Source organism: Mobula birostris, chromosome X (assembly GCF_030028105.1).
Source record: "Mobula birostris isolate sMobBir1 chromosome X, sMobBir1.hap1, whole genome shotgun sequence".
Classification (NCBI taxonomy): domain Eukaryota; kingdom Metazoa; phylum Chordata; class Chondrichthyes; order Myliobatiformes; family Myliobatidae; genus Mobula; species Mobula birostris.
Genome location: NC_092402.1, coordinates 78,964,499 through 78,977,730, shown reverse-complemented (window position 1 = coordinate 78,977,730; position 13,232 = coordinate 78,964,499). Strand labels below are relative to the sequence as shown.

At 42.2% G+C, this 13,232-nt stretch overlaps 1 protein-coding gene across 1 annotated transcript in view; it reads right to left on the bottom strand.

The window, feature by feature from the left end:
• LOC140191884 (supervillin-like) overlaps positions 1 to 13,232 on the bottom strand; it is a 263,570-nt gene that overhangs the window by 144,771 nt on the left and 105,567 nt on the right. The window contains 1 exon segment of the mRNA XM_072249701.1: positions 7,347 to 8,002. Coding sequence (XP_072105802.1) covers positions 7,347 to 7,846 — 500 coding nt within the window. The 5' untranslated portion in view covers positions 7,847 to 8,002.

Here is a 13,232-nt window from a genome sequence, read left to right as displayed (position 1 = left end):
AGATGATTAGATATTTGCAAATATAATTCCTTTGTTCAAGAAAGAGAGTAGGGATAACCCTGGGAATTATAGACCAGTGAATCTTATTTCAGTGACTTCAGTGTTGGGCAAATTACTGCAGAAAATTCTTAGAGACAGGATTTACAAGCAATTGGAGAAGCATACTCTGGTCATGCCTTGTGAGCCTGATTGAATTTTTTGAGGTTGTGACAAAGCAAATTGATGAAGGGAGAGCAGTGGATGTGGTGTATATGGATTTCAGTAAGGCTTATGATAAAGTTCCTCGTAGTAGGCTCATTTAGAAGTCAGGACATATGGGATCCAAGGAAACTTGGCTGTGTGGATTCAGAATTGGTTTGTGTATAGAGGGCAGAGGGTGGATTAAATGGAGCAAATTCTGCCTGGATGTTGGTGACCAGAGATCTGTTCTGGATCCATGAGTAATACAGAAAAGATTCACAAGGATGTTTCCAGGACTGGAGGGCTTGAGCTGTGAGGGGAGGCTGAGGAGTCAGGACCTGTTATCCAGAGAGTGAAGAAGGATGCTCTTTGTGATTTTTATAAATCACTTGGATGAGCAAGTGAAGGGTGGACTAGTAAGTTTGCAGATGACACAAAGGTTGGTTGAGCTATGGATAGTGCAGAAGGTTGGCAAAGGCTACAATGGGACATTGTAATTGGACAGTAACAAGATGCAGAGCTGGGCTGAGAAGTCACAGATGGAGTTCAAACCTGAAAAGATTGAAGTGATTCACTTTGGAAGGTCAATGGCATGATTCTTAGCAGAGCATAGGAACAGAGAGATCTTGTGGCCCACATTCATTGATCCCTCAAATTTGCCATGCAGGTTGATAGGGTTAAGAAGGCGTGTTGTGTGTTGGCCTTCATTAGTCGGGAGATTGAGTTCAAGAGTTGCAGTTTTGTTACAGTTCTACAAAACCCTGGTTGGAATATTGTGTTCAGTTCTGGTCACCTCATAGGAAGGATGTAGAAGCTTCGAGAGGGTGCATAGGAGTATTATAGGATACTGTCTTGTTTAGGGAACATGTCTTATGAGGATAGGTTGGGCAAGATAGGGCCTTACTCTTTGGAGTGAAGAAGGATGAGAGGCAAGGATCGAGTGGACAGTTAGAAACTTTTACCCAAGGAGGGGGAATAGCTACTACCAGGGGTCACAATTTTACAGTGATTGCAGGAAAGTATAAGGGGGATGTGAGAGGTAGTTTTTTTTTAAAAAAATCAGAGTGGTGAGTGTGTAGAACGCATTGCCAGGGTGGTAGTAAAGGTAGATGCAATAGGGGCACTTAAGAAGTGCTTAGCTGGGCACATGGATGATAGAAAAATGGAGGGCTATGTGGGAGGGAAGGATTAGATTCCTCAGAGTAGGTTAAAAGGTCAGCACAATATTGTGGGGCAACAAACACTGTTTTATGTTCTTTGTTAATAATGTGGTCCAATAAAAATCTCTGACCAAACTGTGGTATAAATACAGTAACACTGCCTCAGCCCTGGCTCCACTTCAGCAACAAAGCAAATATATCACTCCTAATGAGTAGGGAACCTTTTCACACTGAGTCATCATTCCAGCAAACACCCAAAAAAATTTGCACTTTTACCTTCATCTGATACTTGCCATGTCACAACAAAGAAAACAACGCCCAGCCACACAAACTGTTTAGCTCTCTTCTGAGAAAAGACTGTGAGCATCCACCTTGTATATGTCCCTCATAATGTTATAAACTTTTGTAAGTTCACCCCTCATCCTTCTTCGCTCCACAGATAGCAGGTACAGCCTCTCCAGTCTCTCCTCATAGCTCAAGCTGTCCAGTCCAGGAAGCATCCTTGTGAATCTTTTCTGTGCCCTCTCTACTTCACACACAACCTTCCTATAATACACTGTTCCAGGCACAGTCTCACCAGCACCCTACACATCTGTAGCATGATGTCTCATTAGCTATATTTCATCTTAGTACCGACGTCAACAGGACATTAGGTGACTCATATACACCTGACAGTCTTTTCATGCATCAGCACATTCCCAGCTCCAGATTTCTTCTGTTAGTAAAACTGACATCAAAAGTTGTGTTAGATATTATAATTTAGTTAACCGATGACCATGCTCTGGAATAGAGTACCGTAGGTAAACACACAGCCATGATTATTACATTGTGAAGATGTACTGAAGGACCCTGAGGCTGACCAAACTATGGTATTAGGAACACAATCAAACAAGAAAGGCTGCAGATTAATATCTTCAGCTGAAGGTCATTAATCCAAGTAAAATGCAAATCAAGCCTCAGCACCTACACTTTCTGCTCACTGTCACTGTTCTTCTCTAGGAAGGAGCTGCACTGAGATCGCACAGAGACTCGAGTGTTCAGCACCCCCACCTTGGGAAGCTAGGTGCCACTGCTGTTGTACCAGGAGACTCTCCTTTGTTTGTCACCTGCCACCTGTGGTGCGTAGCTACCAAAGAAGATTACCAGAGTTTGGCTGGAGGGGAGTTAATTGGACAGAATCACATCCTCAGCCGCAAACACATTAAGCAGGAGCATTGTCATATAACAATTACAGCACGGAAACGGGCCATCTCGGCCCTTCTAGTCCATGCTGAATGTGATCCATGCCCTGCTTACAAAATGTGCTTCCATTGGCTTCATCATGAGCTATCAGGGACAAATACCTGTGAGTGTGAAGCAGTCTTCTATGTATCCATGCTCCACAGAACCTTTGCCCGTCCACACCCCAATTTATTCCATCAGCAGATCCTTCCTTTACACTTTCCAGTCAATATTTATCCAGCTTCTGCTTATGGTCATCTTGATCACCTCTGATAGCAATGAGTTTTGCAGTCTAAAATCTGATTATGGAGATTTTTCTTTTTTTTGAATGATATCTTTTATATATATTTTCTCTAGGTTCCTCACAGATCGTATTGACACAAGCTTGAGAGTTTGAGTGGACTGTTTTGGAGTGCAAAATGAACTGTGGTTCTCATGTCTTCTTTGGAATCCAGTAATCCTAGTGAAAATCAGAACCTAGTCTGGGGCAAGTTAGAGGGAGATTTATACGTCAAACCCACAAACATGTTAGGAGACTGGGAAGAATAGTGTCCATTGCTCCGACTGCAAATCAAGCAAGATTATTGGCACTTAGCTGTATTCAGTTCTGTACATTGGATTGTGCTGAAGTCAGTGGAACTAGACAGTGAGGAGGAGAGTACAGCCACAGCACAATACTCTGAACTGTTTGGTGCTGATAACTAAACATCTCTCCCTTCAGGACAACCTAAAGGATAGCAGAGAAGCTATCTTACTTTTTCCAACAGTAATACCTGAGTGAGCCTCTACTAATTATATTTGAGCAATGGGAGCAAGGCCACATCTCATGCCATTAGGTATGTGTACATTGATATTTGATGATGACCGATTGCTTAACATAAAACACATAATGGCTGTGCCAACCACGACAAGTTAGAAGGCAAAAGAGCAGAAAAAACAAATTAAAGTGCACAGTGACACATTACCAATGTTAATCACCTGAGGGGATAGAACCATTAACCACAATTCTGTCACTGGAGCTCTGTTTCGATTACCATGCATGGATGTAAGACCATAAGAGATAGGAGCAGGATCAGTCCACTCAGCACATCATGCCTGCTCAGCTATTCCATCATGGCTGATTTATTATCCCTCTTAACCCCATCCTCCTGCCTTCTCCCCATAAACTTTGACATCCTGTCTAATCAAGAACCTATCAATTTCTGCCTTAAATAACCTCCACAGCTGTCTGTGGCAATAAATTCTACAGATTCATCACCCTCTGGCTAAAGAAATTCCTCATCCTCTCCGTTCTGAATGGAATCCCTCTATTCTGAGGCTGTGCTGTCGGGTCCTAGACATCCCCACTGTAGGAAACATCCTCTCCACATCCACTCTATCCAGATCTTTCAAATTTTGAAAGGTTTCAAGATTTCTCCCCCCCACCCCCACTCTTTTTAAACTCCAGCGTGTACAGGCACAGAGTCATCAAACTCTCCTCATATGTTAACCCTTTCATTCCTGGAATCATTCTCATGAACATCCTCTCGGCCCTCTCACAAGCCAACACAACTTTTCCCAAATAAGGGGCCCAAAAGAGCACATCACAATACTCCAAGTGCAGTCTGACCAATGCCTTCTAAGGTCTCAGCATTACATCTTTGCTCTTATATTTTAGTTCTCTTGAAATGAATGCTAACATTATATTTGTCTTGCTTACCACTGATTCAACCTGCAAATTAACCTTTTGGGAATCATGAACAAAGACTCCTAAGTCCTTTTGCACCTCTGATTTTTGAATTTTCTCTCAATTTAGAAAATAGTCCACACCTTTATTCCTTCTACCAAGGTACATGAACGTACAATTCCTGACACTATTCCATCAGCCACTTCTTTGCCCATTCTCCTAATCGAAGTCTTTCTGCAGACTTGCTGCTTTCTCAACTCAGACTGTCCCTTCACCTATCTTTGTATCACCCGCAAACTTGGCCACAAAGACAATAATTCCGTCATCCAAATCATTGACATATAATGTGAAAAGCAGTCCTGACACTGACCCCTGTGGAACACTACTAGTCACCAGCAGTCAACCCGAAAGAGCCCATTTATTCTTATTCTTTGCTTCCTGCCAATCTTCTATCCATGCTAGTATCTCTTCTGTAATAACATGGGCTCTTATCTTGTTAAGCAGCCTCATGTGTGCCACCTTGTCAAAGGTCTTCTGAAAAGCCAAGTAAACAAAATCCATTACACTCTTTGTCCATCCTGTCTGTTATGTCTTCAAATAATTCTTAGGCCAGATTTCACCTTAAGGAAACCATGCTAACTTTGCCGATTTTATCATGTGCCTCCAAGTACCCTGAGACCTCTTCCTTAACAATTGACTCCAACATCTTCCCAACCACTGAAGTCAAAGCAACTGACCTATAATTTTCTTTCTTCTGCTTTTCTCCCTTTGTGGAGAGTAGAGTGAAATTTGAATTTTCTAGTCCTCTGGAACCATTCCAGAATCTAATGATTCTTGAAAGATCATTACCAATGCCTCCATAATCTCTTCAGTCACCTCTTTCAGAACCCTGGGATGTAGTCCATCTGGTCCAGTTGATTTATCTTCCTTCAGACCATTCAGTTTCCTTAGCACCTTCTCTTTAGTAAGAACAACTGCACTCTCTTCTGCCTCCTGACACTCTGGAATTTTTAGCATACTGCTAGTGTCTCCCACAGTGAAGACTGATGCAAAATACCTATCCAGTTTGTCCACCATTTCCTTGTCCCCCATTACCACCTTTCCAGTGTCATTTTCTAGTAGATTCTCATCTCTTTTACGTCCTATATAATCTGAAAAAAACTTTTGGTATTGTCTTTTATTTTGGAAAGGAATTTAAAGCTTGGAAATGTATAAAGATGATGCGATGTACCAGATTTTGTTTTGAATTTGTTTTGTTTTAAGGGCACGACTTCAGGATTGAAGGACGTCCATTTAGAGCAGAGATGCGGAGAAATTACTTTAGTCAGAGGGTGGTAAATCTGTGGAATTTTTTGCTACGAGTGGCTGTGGAGGCCAAGTCACTGGGTGCATTTAAGGCAGAGATAGATAGGTTCTTGATTAGTCAGGGCATCAAAGGGTATGGGGAGAAGGCAGGGGAGTGGAGTGGAGTGGGAATGACTGGAAGAATTGGATCAGCCAATGATTGAATGGTGGAGCAGACTTGATGGGCCGAACAGCCTACTTCTCCTCCTATATCTTTGGTCTTATCTTAGAAGTATGAAGTCAAAAGTTGTGTACATGATAAACCTTGTGTTCTTTGAAACAGTTCACATTACATTTTTAAATACTTCATTTTTCTTGGAAGATTAAATTTATTTAAAGTTTATGCTTGCCCCCTTTGCGTTTAACCATCTCTGAAGGCACGCTTGTAAATCTGGATGTCTGACCTGCATTTTATGCTCACATTCACCGGGTGCCTGAAATGGATCATTTACTATTCCCCAACGCAACTGAATTAACTACCTCATGAGTAATACAGTCCTGAGCTGAATGGCTTGGAGCTTATAAATTGGCCCACGTTTTCAATCCAAATCTTTTGAAGTAGCGAATAACTGGTTTCATGCTAAAGGCAGTTGTATATGGAGCTCTCACTCCCACTGAATTTTAGATTGGAACCAGATATTTAAAACCAAGGGAGCATTAGTCACTTGTGGCACCTACCCAGCAGCTCAAAATGAACAGACATTACACAACACCAGAAGAACGTCATTTTGAACTGGTAGAAATGAATGATTAGCACTCCATTCAGTCTTTTCTGATTAAATTGCAAGTAATATGTTTTATTAGCAGAAGAAGAACAAAAAGCCATATGATATTAAATTTCATACCACAACTAAAAAATGTTGGAATGATTAACGTGTGTAGGTTTGTGTTACACAGGGTTTGCACCTCCTTGGCAGGCATCTGTCCTATTTCAACCTTCTTGGGTGCAATAGGTCGCTAGCTAGAACTAAAGCGAGAGGTCCCAGATACCTGTGCAGTCAACATTGTGATAGTGTTATGTAAAGGAGAGAAAGGAAAAGCAAAATGAGTGGCAGGAGAAAAGGGCAGTGAAAGGTGAGAAACAGAAATAAAGTCAGGGCAACAGGAAGAAACAACATATCAGACGAAAGATTTTTTAACCAGAAGTAGAAGCAGCACGTGAATTTCATATCTCTTTTTCAAAAATCTGGGTGCTTTGGGACCGGTATTGTATGTTCAATTCTTTTTCATAGTTTGGCATGATTGGCAAGGCCAGTGCAGTGGTCAATACTCATGATTGGCCAGGGGAAAGTATCAGTTGCTCTCAAAATTGGATCTCATCGTAGAGGTTCTCAAACACTACTCTTTCAGGACTTAGACCCAGCAACAACAGAATGGTGTGGAGCTTGGAGATAACAGTATTCCCAGGAAGCTACAACAATCCAACGAGAACTACACAGTCCTTGTAATCCTTTAAGACTTGCTGCAAACTTTTAAAACTCAGAACTGCAACAGTATGAATGAATGTCAAGCCAATAGTTCAAAACAATTCAGTTCGTAGTTTAACCAATATAACTATTTAAACAATACAAATTAACTCATTTATTTGATGGTATGAAACATAATGAAGTCAGTTTTCTTTAACTATTAATAAAGAAATCTCAATCTTTCTAAAACACGAAAAATCATCAGAGATAAACTGCAATAATTTCCAATGCTCATCAACTGCACTGACATTATGCTTTGATCCAAATACGACAAGTAGTCTTGCCTTAATTCTGAACACAAATACTAACCTGGGCCGTGGAGGGAGACCAATGGTTTGGGTTTCAAGGACAGAAAATCTCTGTGGGAGAGCCAGAGATCTTTCCAAGCCACCTGTCACATTTTCCTTGCTGCAAACTTCTATCTCATAAAGATGGGAACCACCAAGATTGCTCCCTGAAGCCATTTCTTCATTTCTATTGTTATGGTTTTGGATATACAAGGAACTCATTCTTTCCATGGAGTTCCCACTTGTGTTATGCACAAGCATGTCTTTTGAAAAGTCAGTGTCCTTTGCTCCCCAGAGTTTGAAAGGTACATGTAGAGTTGACTTGCTCATAAAACGCTCTGAATCAGAATACGCCTTTTCAAAAGGTTCATTTTCCTTTTCCTTTCTTGAGCATTTAGAAATAACTGCGACCTTCTCATTGAGGTTACCAGCTCTCTCAGCCAATTCTCGCCTCCCGTCAGCCTTGACACTAGCAATGCGATCTGCCCTGGTTTCCATCAGCTGGTTCTCTTCAGCATCCATAATACTTGTTGAGCAGTCAGGAAGGATGGGGGGTGAGGGGGGTCAATCACGTGGGTTTAGTGGAAAGTGATAGTCTGGTGGGCACTATGAGTGGTAACAGTCAGCCTCCTCACCAAAGTCCAGGACACTGGCACTCAAAGGGCCTCCCTCCTCATACTGTGGATGAGAAAGAGAATAGGAAATTTTAATAAGTTTAGCATGAAAGGAAAATTAAGTAGTTTTCTTTTTGTTGACAGAGAGGTGACAATAGCAAAAAGGTAATGAAGTCAGAAACAGGAGAAGCAGAAACAAGATTATCTTTTCTCAGCCTTTCTGAGGCAGAAGCCAAGATCTCCATCCTGCTTATTCTCGGGACTTTGTTTTTGTACACCACTCACTCATTGTGTCTCAGTGATGGAGCTACCACAACTCCAGCAATTCAAGTGAAAGAGAACAGTGCTATGAACTAAATGTTTTCTCAATTACACTCTAGATTGTCATTAAGCACAAGTTGGTTTTGGAATAGCATGAATTTTCAGTCTGGCACAATACACACCGAATCAATGAAGCAGAAAAAAGCCATTCTGATCAGTGACAAGAATAGATTTCTAGGGAGATCACACGTGTGTTATAGCAGACTTCCCCAATCTTGTGCACCCTGATATAAATGGAAGTTTCAATGCCTCTTGTGAGCTGGAAAGGACCTAGAAGGGTTAGAAGCAATCCATCACAACCTGGTGCTGAGCATTTCATTAGCATCTTTGTGTGGTTCCTAGGATTTTCTCAATTGTGTGTGTGTGTGTGTGTGCGTGTGTGTGCGTGTGCGTGTGCGTGTGCGTTGATCTGAAGACTTGACTTCAAAGTGGTGGGATGGCATAGGAGTGGTGTGAGGTGAGAGAAGGGTGAAGGAGACAAAAAACTGTAGTTGTGGGATGATAAGTGTGAGAACTGAATGAGGCAACACTAAACCTGGCTATGTTTGCCATTCTTTACTTTTATCTCCATGTCCCAATATTTATTGGAAATAGAGCAGGAAAGCCTGAAAACTGTTGCCTAACCCGGCAAAGCCCAAGAGAAGGCAACCAGATGAATATGCCCATAGGAGCTAGTAGTTCACATCTCCCAGCTGGTAGCCAGCTCAGCTGGTAGACAGAGAGGAGTGCCATGGCACTTTGTGACACCGGCATGGTGCAAATGCCCATTTATCAAGATGAGGAGTGCACTGCCTGTGGAGGAATTGCACAGTCTATTGGAGGAAAGGTGGGTTGCTGGAAACAGACTTGTGAGGACTGAAAAAGGCAGTTAACAATACAGCCTGGGAGGGGGGGGGGGATATAACCTTTCTTACCAGCGAGTGAAGAGGAAGGGCAGAGTCAAGCCTGTGTCTCCTGTTTCACCAAGTATACTCAAACAGCTTCCAGGGTAGCTCAAGGTGTTCTGGAGCTCGAAGTTCAATTCCAACACTGTGCTGTAAGAAGTCTCTATGTCTTCACTGTGGAACACGTGGGTTTTCTCCAGCTCCTCTGGTTTAATCCCAAAGACGTACCGGGTAGGTTAAACGGTCATTGTAAATTATTCCATGACTAAGATGGGATTAATCGGGGTTGTGGGGTTGCTGTAGCAGTGTGGCTCAAAAGGCTGGAAGGGTCGCCTCCATGGTTTATCAATCAGTAAATAAGCTACAATTTGGAGAACTCCCCCAGTCCAATTTCCCAACCACATGGAAATCTGTGCAGCAAAGTTTCAAACTTGTGTTGTTAATAAACATGCTACCAGTATCTAATAATCATCAAATGTGACAATAGACAATAGGTGCAGGAGTAGGCCATTCGGCCCTTCGAGCCAGCACCGCCATTCACTGTGATCATGACTGATCATCCACAATCAGTATCCAGTTCCTGCCTTATCCCCATAACCTTTGATTGCACTATCTTTAAGAGCTCTATCCATCTCTTTCTTGAAAGCATACAGAAACTTGGCCTCCACAGCCTTCTGGGGCAGAGCATTCCATATATCTACCACTCTCTGGGTGAAAAAGTTTTTCCTCAACTCCGTTCTAAATGGCCTACCCCTTATTCTTAAACTATGGCCTCTGGTTCTGGACTCACCCATTAGCTGGAACATGCTTCCTGCCTCCAGCGTGTCCAATCCCTTAATAATCTTATATGTTTCAATAAGATCCCCTCTCAGCCTTCTAAATTCCAGAGTATACAAGCCCAGTCGCTCCAATCTTTCGACATATGACAGTCCCGCCATCCCAGGAATTAACCTTGTGAACCTACGCTGCACTCCCTCAATAGCAAGAATGTCCTTCCTCAAATTTGGAGACCAAAACTGCACACAGTACTCCAGGTGTGGTCTCACCAGGGCCCTGTACAGCTGCAGAAGGACCTCTTTGCTCTTATATTCAATTCCCCTTGTTATGAAGGCCAGCATGCCATTAGCTTTCTTCGCTGCCTGCTGTACTTGCATGCTTGCTTTCAGTGACTGATGTACAAGAACACCTAGATCCCATTGTGCTTCCCCTTTTCCTGACTTGACTCCATTTAGATAATAATCTGCCTTCCTGTTCTTACCACCAAAGTGGATAACCTCACATTTATCCACATTAAACTGCATCTGCCATGCATCTGCCCACTCACCCAGCCTGTCCAATTCACCCTGCATTCTCATAACATCCTCCTCACATTTCACACTGCCACCCAGCTTTGTGTCATCGGCAAATTTGTTAATGTTACTTTTAATTCCCTCATCTAAATCATTAATATATATTGTAAACAGCTGCGGTCCCAGCACTGAAACCTGCAGTACCCCACTGGTCACCGCCTGCCATTCCGAAAGGGACCCGTTAATCGCTACTCTTTGTTTTCTGTCAGCCAGCCAATTTTCAATCCATGTCAGTACTCTGCCCCCAATACAATGTGCCCTAATTTTGCCCATTAATCTCCTATGTTGGACTTTATCAAAGGCTTTCTGAAAGTCCAGGTACACTACATCCACTGGCCCTCTCTTGTCCATTTTCATTGTTACATCCTCAAAACATTCCAGAAGATTAGTCAAGCACGATTTCCCCTTCGTAAATCCATGCTGACTCGGACCTATCCTGTTACTGCTATCCAGGTGTGTTGTAATTTCATCCTTTATAATTGACTCCAGCATCTTTCCCACCACCGACATCAGGCTAACCAGTCTATAATTCCCTGTTTTCTCTCTTCCTCCCTTCTTGAACAGAGGGACAACATTAGCCACCCTCCAATTCACAGGAACTGATCCTGAATCTATAGAACATTGGAAAATGATTACCAATGCGTCAATGATTTCTAAATGTGTGTGAAGCTTTGGAGTCAAATAGTGTGTGGTTCACTTTTAGTCACTTCCTTCGCTGATCCTCCCCTACGATTATCATATCAGGATAGAACAGATATCATGACCTGGAATGGCAATTCAAATGGAGAAATTTCTTTAGCTGAGAGTGGTGAATCTGACAAATACTTTGCCACAGGCTGCTGTGGAGGCCAAGTCTTTATGCATATTTAAGGAAGAGGATGATAGATTCTTGTTTGGTCAGGGCATGAAGGGATACAGGGAGAAGGCAGGAGATTGGGGCTGAGAGGAAAATTGGATCAGCCGTGATGAAATGGCAGAGCAGACTCAATGAGCTAAATGGCCTAATTCTGCTCCAATAGCTTAAGATTTTAAATGTCTAGAAATAGAAGAAACTGCGGAGGATAGTGGACTCGGCACAATACATCATGGGCACATCTGCCCCACCATTGGTAATATCTACATGAGGCACTTCCGCAAGAGGGCAACGCCCATCACCAAAGATCCCCACCATCCAGGCCATGCCATGGAAGTCCGAAGTTCCAAACCACCAGGTTTCAGAAACCCGTCAATCATTTGGTTCTTGAACCAATAGTAATCTCTACTGTATAGCAACATTGTATGCACAAGTCAGTTTGAGTACACTAAAATGGACTTGGTTTTTCCTTTTGTTATAGTTGTGTTTTCTTGCAAAAATTCTGTATAATATGTTTCATTTATGTTTCCTTGTAAATGCTGATTATCTGAATCTATGTGCCTGTGATGCTGCTACAAGAAAGTTTTTTCTTGCATTTGGGCATACATATATAGGACAATAAACTCAACATTTCAAAACTACTGTTCCCTAACTTTATAAATGTTAATACAAACGTTTGTACATGTATTCTTGATTTCTGTGGTCTTCAGATCCCAGAATACTTGAAGGGGTCAAAAGTGAAGCTCTGGTGGGCACAAGTCCTTTCTAACGAGGAGTCTTTGACCTGAAACATTAGCTTTCTTTCACTTTCCACAGATGCTGTCTGAACTGCCATGTGTTTTGAGGATGTTCTGTTTATAAATCAGCCTGGCTGTTCATGTACAGAATAGCTCCTGAATGACTTCACTCTTTGTTAAAAAGGCAACAGGGATCTTAATAAAATGCAAGAATCTAAACTGCCTGTGTTTATTTTCACATTAGGTATCATAAGGTATGACGATGAGGTAACAGGGCCCTTAAAGGCTTTTAAAAGCAGCTCCCTTGGACTGTAAACATAGCCAGTATGAGCAAATTATTTTTCCAATTGTGTGAGCTGGATTCAATCCCACATTTAAATGGCAGCGCTGAGATCATTTATACTTGAAATCTTAAACAGCAGCAGAGAGTTGATCCCTCAATGAAATGAAGCCTTTGATTTACTGATAAAACAGCCAAACAGCACAGTAACAGACTCGTTGACCCAACATGTCCATGCCAACTATTTACCAATCCTCGATCTATACCCAAAAAGATTTCATTCTAGCACTTGTCCAGATGCTTCATAACATGCTTCTTTGTCCAGTGAATCTTATTTCTATTTAAGTTGATGGAGAAGATCCTGAGAGGCAGGATTTATGAACATGTGGAGTGGTATAATATGATTAGGAATAGTCAGCACGGCTTTGTCAAAGGCAGGTTGTGCCTTTCGAGCCTGACTGAATTTTTTGAAATGTGATTAAACACATTGATGAAGGTAGAGCAGTAGACATAGTGTATATGGATTTCAGCAAGGCTTATTGAGAAAGGAAGGAGGCATGAGATCCAAGGGGACCTTGCTTTGTGGATCCAGAACTGGCTTGCCCACAGAAGGCAAAGAGTGGTTGTAGACGGGTCATATTCTGCATGGAGGCTGGTGATCAGAGGTGTGCCTCAGGGAACTGTTCTGGGACCCCTTCTCTTTGTGATTTTTATAAATGTCATGGATGAGGAAGTGGAAGGATGGATTAGTAAATTTGCTGATAACACAAAGGTTGGGGGTGTTGTGAATAGTGTGGAGGGCTGTCAGAGGTTACAGTGGGACATCGATAGGATGCAAAACTGGGCTGAGAGGTGGCAGATGGAGTTCAA